Raw genomic sequence first — 20468 nt, 5'->3', positions numbered from 1 at the left:
CTTTTATTAACCATTAAATAAAATCCAAGGCCTACGATCGGGAATCGAACCCAGTACCACAATACATATTAGCTTTGCAGGTCTCGCCTCTAACCGCTCGGCTACCGTGGCGCGTTACTAACCTATATATTCTCGCTTAAGTCACTCCTTTCCGAAAAGACAGATCCAAGGTGAGAATTATCTTAATAGAAAAGGCACTACAGAATTTTCTCATTCATAAGCAATTTTTATAAAATTTACTTTATATGACAGACATATAAATATAAATATCTAGTTTTTAGAAAGGTAAAGTAGGTCTTATGGCTGCTGTATAGCAGTCATACTCATAAGCTTCATCCTTGTCATTCACTAACACATAGAATAGCAGCTACAGAACTTCAGTTAATTACAGTACTTACCTACAAAACTGGGACACTTTGGTAACCACACAATACGCAAACTTTACTGTTAAGAACTTACTAGTTGAATATACTCTGTACTAACTACCACAAAGTTATTGTAGGACAGAATGAGCCGGTATTCCTCTCAATGTATATTCAGGATCTTTGCGGCCCCAATTGACGATCTAGTAGACTCCATTTGTATCAAATGCTAATGGAAAATAGTTAACCATATTTGATTTATCGCACACCATTTCTTCGATTTGGCAACAATTCTTTACTTATTTTCAATTTCAATGTTGTTTTTTCTTTCTCTCTCTCGCAACGGAAGAAGCTCTACGTCAAGACTTCATTAAACGTCATCATAAAACGGTTTTTTGTTTTTCTAATACACCAGTTTAAAATTTTATTTACTAATTTAACTTTGCAACCTATTTTTTTTTTCACTTTATTTGTATATTTACAACTGCAACAATTGTTGCATCAAGTAAATTTGATCTTACTGGTTCAGTTCTCTTGTAATGTCTTGGTTAGAGCAATCACCCACTGGTGAAACTCTTTCACAATGATTTAATCACAACAGATCTCTAGGCCATTTTCGCTTCAAACGACGAGGAGGATTGTCCGGAAGGTGAGGAGAGGAGAGTTGTTGCACAAGAGGATTTGGATGGAGAGCTAGGAGGCTGTGAAATTTGCGCTAGCGAGACTTTATTTGAAGGTCAGTGTGCATTGTAAGGTTAGAAATGTAGTATGGAGCATACAGGATTTTCCGTAGGATTTTAGACTGTAGTGTCCTGTAGGCGTTTGGAGTTACAAGGTTTGGTTGAGCCCTACACTTCTGCTCCATATGTCCATATGGGTCTTAACAGTGTCTTGTAAATTGTCAGTTTGTGATTCAAGTCGAGTTTGGATCTGCGGTCAAGTAGTCTAGTTAGTAGCTTGTAGCGTCTGTTCACATCTTGTCGTTTCAGTCGAGTATGTGGATTCCACGTGAGTCTCTTGTCAATGTACAGTCCCAAGTATCGTACTACGGCAACCTAATTTTAAGATTTCTCTTGACTAATATAAAAATGAAGTTACCTTGCCGATAAGTTTGGTGAAATTACTGTTCATACGTTGTTCAAACAGAATGGAAGCTAATCCAACGTTATCACTGGACACTAATTTGTTGGTATTGTTCATGCTTGTCCCATGTATAGCGTACCATGTCAACATCCCAACTGGTTTTCCATCTTTACGATAAAATTTCAACTGAGTAAACATTTTATCTACATCATATTTGTATCTGTAACAATCAAGAACTTATCAATAAATGATTCACGTATGTAAAAAAAATGAAATTAAACACTATCTGGAGAGATTATAATTTTACTTGGGGAATTAACTAATTTCTCAGCAGAAAAGGGTGTCAGCAATGCAGAACCCAAAACTTACAGAATAATTAAAATTGGAAAGGAGAGATTCGATCGCTAGCGTAATTACTAAGTTTACTGATTCTACAGGACAGTTGCAACATACGGTTCATTCGGTCTAATGAAAAAATATAGTTTAAAAAAACTTTTATTCCAGCTAATGAGTACTTTCGCTTTTAATAACAATTTTGGTTAAAAAACTTAAGTTTTAAACTGGTTGTGAAGATTATTCTTACAAAGATAATTCTATAGAATAAAAATTGTTCATTCTATAACGCCAAGCTCTTTACAATTCTATACAGGGTGAACTAGTAAGTAATGTCCTTAGGCCTACTGTGTGTAGTATTACATCTAAAGTGGAGTTCAATGACGAATATTGAATTGGCCAACTTCATATTTTCCACTGTTCTTGAGTGATGTCACTTATTTTTTGCAATAAAAATGTTATTACGCAGCAAGTTTTAGTCTGAATTCGATTCTGATGACACTGTTAGAAAGATAGATAAATTTCCTAAAAATTGACACCATTTTGAAGCATAAATTATTCTCCAAACAGCCTCAATCTTCCTCCTGGATACTGGAAAAATAAAAGTAATCGACATTTTTAAGAAAACTCATTCTTTTTTTAATCATTATCAGACCTAGGTGCTGGCACTTTTCATAAAAGTTTCCTTGCCTAATGGGCTTTCAAACGGTATACCATTTTCTAGGATTCCTTTTATCTTAGTATGAGAAATAACGTGTGTTTTACAAGAAAATGTGTTCATGAGCACTCCAACAGTGTCAGTTTAATCAAGTTGTTTAATTCATAGAAAACTCTTTTAGATGGACCCAGTAGTCAATTTTAAAGTAGGCTGTCTTAAGACTGGTTCACCCTGTATACGTACGTATATATTGATTTTCATTTAAAAATAGATTTACTAAATCACTTTAATTACTTATGATTAATTAATGCTAAATATCAGACCATCAGAGAAATTGAAGTCAAACTAATTATGACCACTTCGAAGATCGATTTGATTAACTAAGTAAACGTCACAGTTTCATATACTATATTAAAGTTTTGTTAAAGTTGGTTTAATTGGATATATTAATAACTTCAATTTATTCAAATCAAACGAAGAAGGCAGTGAAACTGGCTACTTTTACTGATTATCAGTCCTATGGAGAGATTTAACAACACCTACATAACATTTCCCTTTATTTCTCTGCTCTGCAGAGATAATTTAGTGTGCAGTGGCTACATTTTAAGGAGGCATTTTGGTTAGCTTAAGACCGGCGCCTTTCCATAATTACACAATAAAAATGATAAATACTGGGGACGGGATGGAGAAGTCTTTACAACATAATCATGGTAGAAAAAATATGTTTTTTAAATTTTGTATTTAGTGTAATTTGTTAATGGATTATCGATATGCAATTACTGCATACTATCCATGATTTAACCCATCTTAGTGCGTTTTGATTTCTTTAAATTTAATCGATTTCTAATTTCTATCCATTGGTAATATATGAAGAAGGATGGTCACTTTTGCTGACTACAAAACTAACACTCAGAAGATAGATTAAAAATCTAAAATCAGACAGAATTTCAAGAAGCAGATGATGGGCAGATTAGATGATTTCAACATGGGTCCTTTTCCCCAGACTCTGCAACCTAAAGGACCATATGGTGACGTTCCCTGTTGGTCTGATTAAAGAAACCTCTACATTTCCAACGTCCAGGGTTTTCTGACCAGAGTTATTTGCGTAGTATCTCCTGTGGAGGGCCCGAAGTCTCATATCACAAAATAATAACCGCAACAGTTGAACAGATTTAACAGACATTTGAAAAAGATTCACATCTAAGACGAATAACTCAGGTGATGGCTCCTAAAAAGAGCCTCAAGAATTATAGTTTAACGACGTAAACCGCTACCAAACTTTCCATTTGAATCAATGTTCAAAATTGAGTCCAAGGTTAATAAAGTAACAGCGAATTAGGTACTGGCCATCATTATCCCCACCATTTCTATTAACATCATACCCCTTTAAAGACGTATCGGAAATCTCCGATCATAGCTCAAGCATCTAATTGCAAGAACGTTAGCGTGCTCACATCATTTACAGAGATGAAACAGGACTTTCCACCTTATAAAATTATACTTTTGCAAAATCAATTCTATGGCGATGTTGCCTTAAAAGATATTGCCCCAGTAGCTAGGGTTGTGATATTTTTGTGGACTCACAATTCGCCAGGGAGATAGATAGCACGTAGCTTTTCTAGCATCCTCTAGCAACATGTTGTAATGCTTCAGAATAGTAATGCATTTTCTCTGAGCAGCCGTATGCTTAATGGATGGTTCCATTTCCTAATAACCTTCCCAGTTTTCTGCACGTTTCCAATCTTTTCCATCACTGAACGTTTTTCAATCACAAAAATTTTAATATTTTACTTCAGATTGATATAGATAATCTCCTTACTTGGCACGTTCCTCCGGTGGATTCTGCAAATATGCTGTTGGACTTCTATTTATGTTAGCATTTAATATTTCACCTGTCGTAACGAAAATCTTCCCTTCAGACAGTTCATCGTGTGCTCTTCTAACGCTCTGAAATCAATAAGACATTATTAAAATCTGGGTTAGTTACGTATATGACAAAGTATAAAGTTAATTTTTTTTAAAAAAAAAATCAGCTTCAAAGCAAACCTGAACATTGTGAAAGTCAGAAGTGAATTAAATTTTACACAAAGTTATGTAAAATTGTTAATAAAATGAAAACCAACTGTTAGACTAAACAAAATTCAAGTAATCACTAATCCAAAGGTTAATCTGAACATGAAATGAGAAAAAAATTAATTAAATAGAGTGTGAAAATTAAATGACTAATTATTTTTCCCAAGATGTAATACAGCTTTTTTTTTGGAATATTTATTTGAATATCAATATTCTTAATATTTATAGGTCATCGTGATTGATGCACAGATTGATTCAAATCAATTGATGTAATCTTATCTCTTTTTACTGAGTGATTAATGAGCTTTAAATTTCATTCTGTACTGCACATACTATCAACAAAATGTTCGAAATAAATACTCTTATTTATTTCCAATCAATTTCAAGAATTTGCGATGAAGATCTATAACATATTTGTCTCATAATTCAATCCTGCTCGAAGACCACTATTGTTTCTTCTGTATTTATGTCGAATTATAATCCACCAAATTGAGGCTAGAAAAGTGTCTAAACTCGACATTTGTGGGGCCAACAAGCGCAACTACAGTTCTAGCACAGTCTACAGTTATTTATAGAATAAAACCTGGTAAATGATGGTAACCTTTATTAACTGTCACCAACTACGGCAGTACACTATTAATTGAGCCAATCACTAAACAAATCGATTAAATCCACTTTTTTTGAAATATCTTAAATTTAAATGTCAAGCACTTGGTCAAGTCATAGTTTTTTTATATTTATAATAAATTCCCTAAAAAATAAAGATTGATACAATGAATAATTAATTTAGTTCAGAAGCCATGTTGATTAATTCGGTGTTCTAATGTTAATCGTTGCAATGATTCAACTCAAATTTAGCAGCAGGCACTGAATGTTAACTTTAAATTTACATTATAAACGGAATTTTTTTTTAAAAATGTACAATATTTCATCGTATTTATTCATATTTTTGTTTAATGGAGTAAATCGAGCTGTGCAGTGAGCGGCTCAATTATTAAGAGTTAAACACCAAACTTCATCATACTTTTTATAGTATTTAGTAAAATGGACGGTACCACGATAAACGTCCAGCACGTTATGTTCTCAATGGTGAACTGTTTACTCTATTTTCAACTAGCTAACATTCTACTGCTTTTTGCTGCTAACATTATAATAATATTGCTCAGTCTTTAACTAGAATTTTTTTTTTGAAAAACTGAAACCAGCAAACCTTATAACAAAATAATGTTATTTCCTAGCTAAACTAACTCTACGTCTTTAGAGGAATTGTACCAAATCTATAAAAACACTGTAAAAAATCTCTCACCCTAGAAATACCTTCAGCGTATGCTTCAAATGTTTCTCTAACAAAGCCAAACGTATTCAGATCGAAGATAATGTCCATTAGATATCCTCCAGGAGTAGAATGGGTATGAGTGCCGCTTATCATAACATTGTTCTCATTATAAATTGGTCCGAAAGTTTGTTTCAGTCTTTTTAAAACCTGTAACATCGTATAAAGTTGTCTTATGAATTATTTTATGAAATTTTTTTCTGACAAAATATATATCTTACAAGATTCTGTAAGGATTAATAGAATAACAGAGATCATTTAAAATGCCATCAGTAGCAGGTTCATCTAACTAAAATTAACAAATCAGCAAATCGTTTTTTCTGAAAATGAAATTTTCCGAACATAAGGTTACACCGTAAACATTCCGAAAATAGATATAGATAGATAGATTTATTTATTACTTTTTAAGTTATAAACTTTACAAGCAAGGAGTTGTATGCATTTGTGATGCAATTATGTTGAACTCAAAGCAATCCAAATAGATAATTAAATCCAATCAGCGCAGGTATAATAATGAAGCGTATAAAATTAATGTTATAAATTGCTTAAAAAGTACAGAAAATAGATACAATTGTAGTACTCATTTACTACTACAATTGTTCGCAATTGTAGCTTTCAAGCTCTATTTTTGAAGGAGATATAAGGTGATAATGATTGGGAGCTTTACGTTTCCTTCACATTACGAATTGCTGTATCTCCTGTTCTATTGGTGTAATCTCTGCGAAAATAGGGACAATTATAGTACTCATAAACCTCTTCAAATTGTGCACAATAATAGCTTTTTAGCTCTATTTTTTGGAGGAGATATAAGGTGATAATGATTGGGAGCTTTACGTTTCCTTTACATTACGAATTGCTGTATCTCCTGTTCTATTGGTGTAATCTCTGCGAAAATAGGGACAATTATAATACTCATAAACCTCTTCAATTGTGCACAATAATAGCTTTTTAGCTTTATTTTTGAAGGAGATATAAGGGGATAAAGTTAGGTAGCTTTACGTTTCCTTCACATTACTGTATTATTACTGTACGAATTGCTGTATCTAGAGGCGTAAACCTGGGGTGGCCAACCCGCGACCTGCGGGGGCCGCATGTGGCCTAAGATTATGAAGAAATTCTTCTTCTTTTTTTTAACCAACTCATTAGAATTTCTTTTCAACTTGAATAGACATTTCTTCTAAGTGAATCATTAATTCCGTTAATTGTCACTTATAACTAAAATTGAAAATATTAAATCAGTCTGAAATATGAAAACAAGCGTTTTCTTACAAGTGGCTTACTTTCCCACTGCTTCATTGCTTTTTTCATACTTCACACGAGATTTTATTTCAGGCATTTCTTGCTGACTTTTACAGTCGTTTTTCTTTGACGCTTTCATCTGTATATCTTGATCTTCTGTCACTAAACATACTTCCATGTTTTGCTAGTTTCTTCTTTCTATTCTTCCTAAAGAGGAGGCTCCAATTTAATGCCAGCTTTATTTTGGCAACATCATCGCCCTAATTTATGAAGTTTAAGGCTATTAGTTCCTAAACTCAGTGTTACTTCTTCTCCGATAGGTGCATTTTTTTTTTTTTAATTGATGCTCTAATATGGTTTATAGGTCTTTCCCCTGAGTTAGGCTAAACTAAAGAACCAACTACTTTCAAGAAATTGAAATTTAAAGATGAGGGCATTGCAATAATATAATATAGAAGTGAGAATTAGTCATACCGAGTTTTTAATCTAATGTAAAAAGAATAAAAAAACTTCTTTGAAATACAAACTGTTGTTCCTCTAACTTGTTCTCATCACCATGCCAAGCAACCGGATATTGGATCACACTGAACGTTCCTTTGAAGTGAAAAATACTTTACTTAAAGGAATGGGGGTGTGGCAGGCTTTAAAATAGAACTTAGTTTTTGCTCTGCTAATCCAAAAAGAAAATATTATATATATTAGGCAATTAGACTTTAGCGAACTTTTTCAAAGCGCCCTCACTTAATGAGAAAATCCATTCGTTTTTCTTTTTTTTAAAACATTTATATAGAAAGTACAGCCAGAGCCTTTTCAAAGCCAATCTAAAGCCTGGCCGAACAAATACATGACTTTTTTAATAATAAAAATGTCTTCATTAAATTTTAAAGTGAAACAAAATCTTTGTACAAATATTATTTTTAACTCAAATTTAAACCCAGTTCAAATCTAAGCAAACATGAAATGGGGGATAATCCTCTTTTAATCAGACTTTGGTCCATAGATTTGTTTCTTCCTACAAGCTTCTTTCAGCTCACGGTGTTGTAAAATATTATCTTTAATAAGAGTACACTGTCCAGAGGCTGGTAGTGCTCTGAAAATGGTTTGGGGCATCATTGACCTCAGTTGTACGTTAAATTTAAAATAACAATAATAATGGTAATATTTGCAACCAGGGAAGGGATACACACATCCTTAGAGTACCAAAACAATATCAAACAGTACCAAAACTAAATTCAGTGATTAGCGTATACTGGATTCCAATACGGAGATGGGTTCGAATCCAGCAGCTAGCTCTTAGATTTTCTAATCCTAAGAGGTTGTTACAGCTCACGGTGTCGGAAAATACAGTCGAAACTCCCATAAAGGGCGCTCTCACTAGCGACCACCTCTATTTACGGACAGTTTTTGTATTTCCCCGTTTTACCCCCTATACACTTTCTATATAAAAGAACCTCCGTCTAACGGACACTCTACATAACGACCGCGGACATTGATTTTGGGGAACGGATTATATGATTCACCTCCCAACCAACGACCACCTTATTATTAAAAGTTCCTTTGACGCGGTGATAAAAATAATTATCCCCTCTCAAGTTTTAGTTTTTTTTTCTGGTTTTTCCTAAAGTTTCCTATATAAGCTCCAAACATCTTGTACCATTTTAATCATTTTTCAATATTACTTTGGACGAACAATATTAATTTTTTTCGATATGTCTCTTAAACGAAAGTGGTTAACTCTAGAAGAGAAAATAAATGTGTTGGAAGATTTAGCAAAAACCAAATCGAGCCATCATCAACTTGCCGAAAGATGTTTTCTATTTTTCTAATAATTGATGATAGTATGATGATAATTTTACCATAAATTATTATTGTTACGAATAAATGTGATGATTGTTATAAAAATTATTAATTAAGTCAATAATATGTAGTTTTTTGATAAATTTTTTGGATAATTAAGAAAAATTTGATGCACATCTAGCTATAAATAATTATGCAATTATGTACGTTTTTAAATCTATTAATATTAAACAATTTTTAAATAGATGTTTGGAAAAAAAACCCATATTTTTTCATTCAGAAACTTGCCAACCTCCTTCTAACGGCCACCTCCAAATAGCGGCCACTTTGCTTTTCCCCCGCCAGTGTCCGTTATTGAGAGGTTCGACTGTATTATCTTTAACAAGAGAACACTATCCAGAGAGGTCGCTAGTACACTGAAAAATGACTTCGGGCGCCAATAAACTTAGATGTTCTACGCGCCTTAAATTCGCACGACCTAGAACTGGAACGAGGTGATTAAAAAATGTAGATACTTTAATGTCCACAGTTGTCGATGCGCCAAAGGTCAGAAATAGTAATATTAACAACCACAGAGGAGGTATTGGCCAAGAGATTAGAGCAAGGATGCTTGTCCAGCTTGCTGCTCTCAAAACCATTCTCTTCTAACTCAGAAAATCAGAAACCCATCATAACTTTACTCTCCCTTACAAAATTAAGAGAAAGTGAAAACCAAAAAAATTAAAAATGTTACATCAAACCTCAATATTGAACATACTAATAAAATTTAAAAGTTAAAATAATTTGTTTTCTATTTTATTTCTACGAGATGAAAGATTCTATTAAATTGAATTGTAGTATTTACTTAAAGCAAAGTTGAACCTAGTATATTTGTAAAGTTGAACGGCTGCTGTAGTCGGATTAATAACTTTAAAATTCAATGATTCTATTATCGGGTTAATGCCACATCAAGAATTACTCGCCAGTATTTATTTCCGGTTTTTTTTTTTTTACTAATTTCCGTTACCACATGGTTTGACAACTATTTTTTATACATTACGTAATTATTGACACAGAAAAATTAATTAATAAAAGAACTGGCAAAAAAAAATGAAATGATGGAAAAGTTTAAAAAACAGAAATTCCATTTTAGTAACTTAAAGTTTTAGAGCAAAGTTGGGCTAAGTAAACTGTAAAGAAACAGTATTAAGAGAAAAAAAAGGAAATTGGTAAGAAAGGCTGTGGAAGCAAAAAAAAGTAAAAAATATTTTTAGAACTTAATTAGATGGGAAGAATTATACATAAAAGCTAGTAATTTCTTGAATATCCGCTAGATAGAGCAGTTAGTACCATTAATTATTGGTAAAGAACTGAGATAAGTAGAACATTGTCACACTATTTCTCTACTTCAAAAGCATGTAACATATGTACTGGTTTTTATGTAAAAAAAAATCGTTAAATATTTTAAAATATACATCAAAACAGTAAAAATAAGAAAAGCTTTAAAAGTGACCTCTTTCCTTAGAAATGTACCCATCATCCCACAATCGGTTGTAACGAATACAATTCTTGATTTGCCATCGTCAACAATGTAACTCCTGGCGAACTGTCTAGTATGTATACCCTGGCCCTTCTGATCAGGTTTGGCATAGCCCATCTGAAACATATTTTTAATATTTTATTTATTAATATTAAATATTATTTTTTTCTAAAATAGAATAAGGATTTAAAAAGTATGCCATTCTTATTTTTTAATAATGTCCTTTCATTTTCATAAAGAGTGTTCTTAAATGCATAATTTTAGGAGCTTTTGAGGGTCCAGTATTTATTTTGATACCACCAGAGCACATAGACAATATACTGAGACTGCTTCTAATTGGTTTTGAGCGCTTTCTTAGTAGGGTTTATTATTGGACAAAACATACAACAAATTATTTCGTTGGCTGAATGTGGCTTCCTTGTGTTTATCACATCTAATAGATAAAGAAGTAAATGTGCCTTATGGGCAAACATTATGAAGCGTGGTTTTGCAAGTGAGAGATTCTCGGATAGAATTTGTTGCAAAAAAAAAAAATATAATATATTTGTAATAAAGTATAGGCTTTTGAGGCGCCACGGTAGCCGAGCGGGTTAAGAGGCGAGACCTGCAAAGCTAATATGCATTCGTGGTACTGGGTTCGATTCCCGGACTTGGCCTTGGATTTTTATTTAATGGTTAAATGAGAAATAGTAAAATACGTTTGCTATTCGCCTCCCTAGTAAACACCTACACATTTTCACCTAGGAAATGGTAGTTGGACGTTAAGACCTACCTGAAAAAATAGGCGATTACTTTACTTTAAAGTATGGGCTTTTGCCTCCGTTCACGTCAGCTAATTGGTAGTTGAATACTAAGCCCTATCACCTCTAAAAAAAAAAGGTGACTCTTACTTTAATGTTTCAAAATTATGGAAACTAAAAATCAATATCAACCTTCGGGAGGGCTGAAAATACAAACAGAATAAAAAGCATATTAGGATTAATTAAAACTGTCCGGTAGAACTATATGGTATGAGAGTTGATCGTCAAACATTGAGCGAAAAAGCGTAACATTGAAAAACACCCAACTTTGATAATTATTTTCTCTTTGCCTATAAAAGATAAAATTCCCAAATTTTTTTAAAAATATAGAATATTCTTAAATGAATAATTACTGTTTTCATGTTATCACTTCAATTGGTTTTTATCATCATTTAACAAATTAGAGATAAATTTATAATTTAAGTAATCAATAAATGATGATACAATTGACAACTTTGAGAAAGAATTAAGAAAAACAACAAACAACAAAAGATAGCGGGAAAATATTGATTATTAAGTGTTTGTTGTTGAGCTTATGTAAGTTTTACAAAATCATTAATTATTGCTCGTATTATTTTATATCAAATATTCATCAATAAATTTGCTCCATGATTATTATTAAAATACTAAGAAACCCTAAATCTTGATAAACTAAACTTTAGGGTGTATGGTAGGTGATTTTGTTTTGTCGATGGCCACGTCACTGTTTTCACAAAATTAAAATCTTTAAATTATGGGGGAGGGGAACTTAAAAAATTTAAAGAAGAACCTCTTTTTATTCGATAAATTAAAATCAATAAATAAAAATAATCTACCCAAATTTTAATTTTTTTAAAAATGAATTTCAATTCAATTTGTACTTAATGCAATTAAATTTTAATCTACCCAAATTTTAATTTTTTTAAAAATGAATTTCAATTCAATTTGTAATTAATGAAATTAAATTTTAATTCAATTTTAATCTACCCAAATTTTAATTTTTTTAAAAATGAATTTCAATTCAATTTTTTAATTAATGAAATTAAATTTTAATTCAATTTTAATCTACCCAAATTATAATTTTTTTAAAAATGAATTTCAATTCAATTTTTAATTAATGAAATTAAATTTTAATTCGTTTTCTATTAAATAGTTTCAAATTGTTAGCCATATTTATACTTTTTTCTCTTGGGAAAACTTTATTTTTTGCCACAGTATCTGAAGTTTTTGGATAGGTCTATTTTGTGACGGGTGCCATGAGAACGTATATACCAAAGCCTAGAATGGGAGGTACTCGTATAATTTAACAGGCTGTTGAAATATGGGCTGACGTTGCCAAATACTCTTAGAACCTTCTCAGATTCTTTGACAGGATGTTGAACCGTTTCTATAGTAACACAAAATAGATAATTAGTTTTTTACATTAAAGGAGTGAATATAAAGTTATTATTTTTTTTCCTGGCATTGGCTTTTCACCATACAGCCAACTTCAAAGCTTATTCCTTCCCAGGATATTTGATTTTAACTAAGTAACTTCCTATCCACAAGTATATTTGTTAATCAAATCTTCAACAGGTTCCAGGGCTTAGACATTATTAGAAAAGATGATGTCCTCGTATCTAAATGGCGCACTCAAATTTTCGTACAGCGAGATGAACAGCTCATCTCTTTCTTTCTTATAGAGTGGACGTTCCATGACGACATGTTTAAAATCTTCTTCCTCCTTACACTTTTCGCACAACGGAGTAGCTCGTTTACCGATTCGATGTAGGTACGACCCGCAAACTGCATGGTTCGCTCTCAATCTACTAATTGTAGTAACCAATCTTTGGTTCATGCCTGTACCTTTAAACCAAGGTCTTTTTTGGCAGTTGGTTCACCATACGCTTGTAAAATTGACCCTCCGTACTATTACTGTACTCTGTTTGCCACATTTGTAAAGCGGTTTTGGTTATTCTTCCTCTTAAATCCGACATTGGAACTTTGTACTCTTCAAATCCTCCATTTTTCAGTGGCATCTTCAGCGAGTGTATCCACTACTTCATTCCCTTTAACACCGCTATGTCCTCTTACCCAAAGAAAGTGAACGTAAACGTTCTCCTCTTTAAGAAGTGTGCTATACGCTCTACTACGTATTTCCGCAATAATATGATTCATCTTACAAAGTCCGGGCGAGTTTGTTAATCTATGCAGTGCACTCAAGCTATCACTTAGAATTTAGAAACTTTTTCTCTGACAAGGAGCACATATATTTCAGTGACGTCAGTATAGCGACTAATTCTTTTTTTATGAATATGTTTTTTTTGTGGGCGCGTCAACATCTGACATCTGTGATTATTGACGTCCGGAGTTTTCTTTTTAACTGCACTGACTGATCACTGGACAGATGGACAACACCTGCCCATCCACGGGTAGTGAGCTATAAGAAGCTTCTAGGAAGAGAAAATCTAAGGGCCAGCAGTTGGATTCGAATCCGGGATCTCCGCTTTAGAATTCAGTGTACGATAACCCCTTCTCTCGAAATGTTTATTTCCTCTTTTTTTAAACCGTTTCCTTTTGATACTCTTTAAGGATGTATGTATTTTGTCTCTCTTTCTCTTAAAAACAGCTTAAAACTTGTTTATTTAATGGATTTCATTCAGAAAATGTTCAAAGATACTTTTTTTTTTTGTTCTTTAAAAATAACTATTTGATTTATTTAACGAGAGTTTTAACGAGTAATGTACAGAGAAAAACGTTGTTATTTTAGCTGTGTCACATATACCTTTCCCAAATCTAAAAAGTTTTAATTAAAGAGAAACACTTTCTCTTTTTTTTAATTTTCTCAATTTTTTTCCGGGAAATTAAGGAACTAAATAATTAAAAGCTTACATGTAAATATTTTTCCTTTAGCCTCTACTAAAAATACTATTTTTTGTAACTATTAATAAAACTTTAAACTGATTTAAAACTATTGCACGCTACTAAACCGTTGATTACTTCGTTTTAAAGGTGTAGAGTAATATTTTGGCTGTGGTCCCTTATAAATATTAAAATAATGCCCTTAAACAATTAAATCGGAAGTGCTAAAAAAACATTTGAATTCATTATACGATATCCTCTGAGCTAACCGCCTTTTCTTGAAAATTTGATTTCTAGTTTTTTCAAACCCGGTTTCCATTTTCAAAAATTCTAAGAACAATTCGGGTGCCACGGTAGCCGACGAGCGGTTAGAGGCGAGACCTGCGAAGCTAAGATGTATTGTTGTGGTACTGGGTTCGATTCCTGGTCTTAGGCCTTGGATTTTATTTAATGGTTAATAAAAGAAATTTAATAGTAAAGTATGTTTGCTAGTCGCCTCCGTCCACGACACCTAATTGGTAGTTGGACGTTAAGCCCCGCCTGAAAAAATAGGCAATTACTTTACTTTACTAGTTAACGCTCTTTTCTACGTCTTCAAGTCAGACAATCAATTCTGTTCTAAATATTCCTCTCGTCTCTAAAATAGCCCCAATCCTAGCTACACAAAACTCCATTCAAATCTACAAAATCCCACAACATGTCTTCCAAATCCACATTGCAGACTAAAGCGGCGGTGGTGACCATTTCAACACATAACGCCAATCTTCTAGGATGGTTGCTGTGTAAGCTTGCCAATATGGCGAACTAACCGCTTCCATCATTCCACTCATGTTTCTGAGTGCATTTGCACATGTATTTCCTGTATCACTCATATCATTTGCTTGTTTACTTGTGTACATTTTGTATGCAGTTGCATAAAATAAATAAACAAATAAATTATTGAATTATTGGAGTCTTCTGATTCGAAACAGTTTCACCAATTCTGTGTTACACTTCATTTCAATTTATATAGAAGAACTTATTCCCCTCATAAAAACAGTGAAATAATTTCACAGCTTAAGCTTGGGCTCTTCAGTTTAAACTTGAAGAATCACTCTACAGACTATTCTATAGAATGACTAATTTACAACTTGCAATCTAGGCCAAAAGCAGCTTAACTCTCACAATAGCAGTAATTATTAAATTTGATGATCTGGTTCTTCTTAGACAGGGCTAGCCCTTGTATATTGTATACTTCCTAATGGAACAATGCGTCCATTGTTTCTGCATAACTAGAGATGAGGAACTACCGGTTAGCACCTAATTGTTTTACATTATATTGCCCACATCGTCTTACATAAATTTAAAATTCAAATCTTCAAAATGAAGATAGAATAATGCTAATGAATTAGTCTCTAAAAACGAATGAAAGTGTCTTCTTTTGTTATAATTTATAAAATTAAATAACTGATTTAAATACTTTATAAAGTCCAACAGAATACTCCTTAAAATATTGGTAAATTAATATGAACGCTTGTAGGTCAGCTGACAATTGAACTAGTTTAATTGAAGTTGCTGAAGTGCAGACGATTTTTATGGTCCGCTAGAGGTTCTACAGTGGTTATCTTTCGTGAAAATTCTGGTGTATTCGCCTTTCTTTTAAAAGATTTCTTTTTAAACTGATATGGAATAACTGCTGAAATTTGAATAACTGTTTTTAAGAATAACACCGCTAACACGATTATTAAATGAACAGCACTTTAATCTAATTTATTTTTCTAATATTTGCGAAGGAAATCTAATTTAAATAAATTAAACTTACAAAAGCCACTTCAGCTGGAGGTCCAGTAATGTCGGCAATTCCAACTCCTATTCTGTAAGCGCCATAACATTGTACGGTTAGTATTGCCAGGAATAATAATAAATACCAGGCCATACCTGAAATATTTAAAAAAATAAATCAATTTATTTTTAACGAAAAAAAGGAGTTCAAAGTGAACTTAAGGGCTTTTAAGAGGAAGTGAAATTCTGAAGGAAATTAAATAAACAAACTTAATGGAAGCAGTGGAACAGAAATTGAATATTAAGCACTTTATATGCTCTATGGAATTCTAGATATAACTTTCTTAATTTTTGTTCGTTTCTATTTTAAAAATTCCTGTTTATTATTATTTTTAAAATAATATTAAAGCTAAAACTGTAATTTACTTTTTAAGCTGTAAACTAACTTTCAAAGCTGTTCTTTTCATACATTTAGAGCAGTGGTTCCCAACCTTTTTATGACCAGGGACCATTTTATAATATTTTCGTATTTTAGCAAGGGACCACAAGGTTTAATATCACAGTAAACTACTCTTAGATTTTAAAAATAAACTTCAATTAACATTGTTAGCATATTTTCAGTAATATTAATGTGCTTTTTGAGCTTGCACTTTCTTAACAAGATGGGTAATCCTGGGGATTGATGAGATTGCTCAAAGCGACACGTACATTATCATTTGTTTTTAGTTGACTCTTGGATTTGTTTTTAGGCGCTCTAAGCTCGCTCGACGTTCCACTCATCGCGCCGACGCCGCACACGCATGTCAAATAAATATATTATTATTTTAAAAATGTTAAGTGTTTCGCGGACCGTAGTTCTTGCTGGGACCACAGGTTGGGAACCGCTGATTTAGAGTGTCACAAGAGGGAATGCGTCTTGAGGGGAGTCGGCATGCAGCTAGCTATCTGGAAGTTACAATCCCAAGGGGTTCCTAGCACAATGCACTTACTGCACTTACGCTATACTACAGGGGCTCAATACATTCACTCAAACAAGCATAACAAGGTAGCAAAGGCTACCCTTCCCGAGGGGATAGCTTCGACAAAGGCTCAAAAATAGTCGACTAAGACCTTCCATTGTGTCGGAAGTTGGGCGCATGGCCGATAACTTTACCCTGCCAAAACCTTAATATTTCTTGAAAAGTCAATTAGAAGGCTTCTTCCATGGACTGTAATGCTAAGAAAGAAGAAGAAGGAGGAGAGAGAGAGAAATGGACCACTATCACTTATATTACGAAGAGTAACATTCCAAAAAAATGATTCAGAAATTATTGAAACATGAAAAAAAGATATACAAGTAAAGTAAAGTAAAGTAATCGCCTATTTTTTCAGGCGGGGCTTAACGTCCAACTACCATTTACTAGGTGTCGTGAACGGAGGCGACTAGCAAATGTACTTTACTATTTCTCAATTACCCATTAAGAAAAAGAATTTCGTGTGTTGATTAAACACTACTTTATGAAAGGCAAAACGCCTCAGGAGACTAAAGAGAAGCTTGATAAACATTATGGTGACTCTGTACCTTCGATTAGAACAGTTTATAAGTGGTTTCAAAATTTTCGGAGTGGCCATATGGGCACAAGTGACGCTGAACGTTCTGGACGCCCTGTTGAGGTTACTACTCCAGAAATCATTGATAAAATCCATGATATGGTGATGGATGACAGAAGAGTGAAGGTGCGTGAGATTGCTAGTGCTGTGAGCATCTCGAATGTACGGGTACATAATATTTTGCATCAACATTTGAACATGACAAAGCTATCCGCAATATGGGTGCCGCGATTGCTCACGCTTGACCAAAAACGAAATCGTGTAAGGACGGTTTGCAGCTGTTCCAGAAGAATCCGCAGGACTTTAAGCGTCGTTTCGTCACTGTGGATGAAACATGGATACATCACTACACTCCTGAGACCAAAGAACAATCCAAACAATGGGTTACCAAGGGGGAATCTGCGCCAAAAAAGGCGAAGACCGTTCCTTCGGCCGGAAAGATTATGGCGACTGTCTTTTGGGATTCGCAAGGAATAATCCTCATCGACTATCTGGAAAAGGGTAAAACTATTACAGGTGCATATTATTCATCGTTATTGGACCGTTTGAAAACCGAGTTACAAGAAAAACGCCCACGATTGGCCCACAAAAAAGTCCTTTTCCATCACGACAACGCACCAGCTCACTCCTCAGCAGTTGTGGTCGCAAAATTAACGGGTTTCAACTCGTTTCACATCCCCCCTATTCTCCAGACTTGGCTCCCTCGGACTACTATTTGTTCCCCAATATGAAGAAATGGCTGGCGGGAAAAAGATTTTATTCAAACGAGGAGTTGATTGCAGAAACGAATGGCTATTTTTCAGACTTGGACAAATCCTATTATTCGGAAGGGATCAACAAACTAGAGCAGCGTTGGACGAAGTGTATAAGCCTAAAAGGAGACTATGTTGAAAAATAAAAATGGTTTACCCCAAAAAATTAAGTAGTTTTTATTTTTGCACGGACTTTTCAAACGACCCTCGTATTACATTTCTATGCTCATAATGCGTAAACAAAAATAATAAAGTAATTAACGTGGTTTTGGTGTAAAATGTTGACCACTAACTACATTAGAACTCTAAATGCGAACTAAATATTAAAATCGATCTTCCTGTTTACACTTACTCATATTTAAATTATTTTGTTTAAAAACATACCTACAAACAGACTATTTTTGATTTTATCTTTCGGTACCACACATGTTTTTCTTTTTGTAATCCCTTTAGATAAGCATGGCCCCTGCGCAATGAAGAACACACAAGATCTTGAATCGTTTCCACATTTTTTAGGGATACAAGAAAAAGAAAAACACGCGTGTTAAGACGGAATTATCTTTGCACTGTAGATCTAATCACATTTTCGCACATTCCAGACTATTTTACTAAATACCACTTTGCGGAAATGAGGAGATTTTGTTTAAACATTAAAACGTAAATTTCCAGTGTCAATTTGATTTTGAAAATTTAAAACTATAGTAATAATTTTTCTTGTATATTTCCGGGGTAGAGCGGAAGCTAACCAATATTATACTGGGTGATCCATTTAAAACGCACCAATCGCTAATAACTTTTTAGGAAAGCGGAATTTCGAAAAAAACTTACAAAGTGAGCTATATGTTTTTTTTTGGTCTAGTTTTCAAATTTTCCACCCGATGCTGTGTCTGTATCTTCATTTTTGGTGGAGTTACGGCAAAAAAACCTGAATGGGGTTTCATAAGGACCAATGGTTTTGACAATGATTATGAAAACTACATAAAAAACTGTGAAAAATGGCGTTAACCCCGTTTCGATAACCCTAATATTAGTCGAGATATTTAAGATCAAAGTTACTATTTTATCTATTCGTGTACGGTTTTCGATATTAATTTTCCACCAGAAATACACGTTTTGAAAGGTCCTCTGACTGCAAAAAATGTTATTGGTGACGCAAAGTAAAAAGATAATAATGATTGAAGATTTTAAAACATAATTTTAATAATTTTCATAATCATTGACAAAACCAGTGGTCCTTATGAAACCCCAATCAGGTTTTTTTTGCCGTAACTCCACCAAAAATGAAGATACAGCATCGGGGGTGGAAAATTTGAAAACTAGACACAAAAAAAAAACATATATTTTACTTCTTGGGTTTTCTCGGAATTCCGCTTCCCTAAAAGTTATTTGCGATTGGTGCGTTTTAAATGGATCACCCTGTATTATAAAATACAAATAAATGGATAAATAATAACTTTACCTTTTAATCAGAGCGCTGTAAATGACACTGCGGTTCCAATAGCAATAACTTATTGTTATCTGGAGTTCCATCAAACTCACTTATACAAGTAATCTATCTTTTTATTGTTTTTACAAGTTTAATTTTTTTTTATTATTTACTGACATCTTTAAATATTTAAAATTCAATATAAGATATACGAAAGATGATAAAGAGATAAAAACACTTCGCACTGCCATTGTGAAGTGAATTAATAAATTGTAATTATCTAGAAGCTTCACTTATAATAATTAGCTGAAGAATTAAGGGTGAGATATTGTTCGAAACTTTTTCTTCGAGACTGAATATTAAGAAGAGACCGATGAATATGCTCCGTCATCAATAAACGTACAAATTTTTGGGTACAAAGACGATTTGAGAACTTAAGAGAGAACAATGTCTAGACCAAGAATCTCATATTAGAAGCCCAGCATCTATCAAGTGGAAATTCACGTTAAAGGATCTGTAAGCATTTAAATCTCAACAATTGTGATATTAAGAGGGTGAAATCTTCTAATAGAAAATCGTGTACGAATGCCTCGATGAACAGAAATGTCTGCTAGGATCTACCTTGCTGATATCACTACCAAGATCTGTACAAGCAACGACTCTAGTCAAACCTAAGACCCTAGATATGCTTCTTAGCTTATCGTCACTACCCTCTTATTCATTAAGAAATAGTGATGATCTAAAATAAAATTTATAATAACAACACTGCAGTCAAGAAACTGCATTTAACTCCAAAATCATTGAGGGCAGACTAAAGTAGATCGAGTTGTTGCACCTAAAAATTACATTGCCTTCTATACTGGCATGTCCAAGTACCAGTCCTATAGTTATTATTCCTCTACCCAAGTTCTTTATGGCTTCT

At 33.2% G+C, this 20468-nt stretch overlaps 1 protein-coding gene across 6 annotated transcripts in view; it reads right to left on the bottom strand.

The window, feature by feature from the left end:
- CDase (neutral ceramidase) overlaps positions 1-20468 on the bottom strand; it is a 54659-nt gene that overhangs the window by 15295 nt on the left and 18896 nt on the right. For 5 of the 6 annotated variants that reach the window (XM_074136854.1, XM_074136858.1, XM_074136859.1 and 2 more), the window contains exons 2-6: positions 15819-15934; positions 10371-10514; positions 5816-5992; positions 4256-4383; positions 1461-1665 (exon numbers count right to left, since the gene is read on the bottom strand). In XM_074136854.1, coding sequence (XP_073992955.1) covers positions 1461-1665; positions 4256-4383; positions 5816-5992; positions 10371-10514; positions 15819-15934 — 770 coding nt within the window. Of the gene's footprint in view, positions 1-1460; positions 1666-4255; positions 4384-5815; positions 5993-10370; positions 10515-15818; positions 15935-19579; positions 19700-20468 lie in introns of those variants that run through there. The other variant, XM_074136857.1, reaches the window with a different exon arrangement.

This window comes from Rhodnius prolixus, unplaced genomic scaffold (assembly GCF_049639745.1).
Source record: "Rhodnius prolixus isolate KJV_2025 unplaced genomic scaffold, Rpr scaffold_5, whole genome shotgun sequence".
NCBI lineage: Eukaryota > Metazoa > Arthropoda > Insecta > Hemiptera > Reduviidae > Rhodnius > Rhodnius prolixus.
Note: the sequence above shows the minus strand (reverse complement) of the source record. Positions and strands in the feature narration are given on the sequence as shown.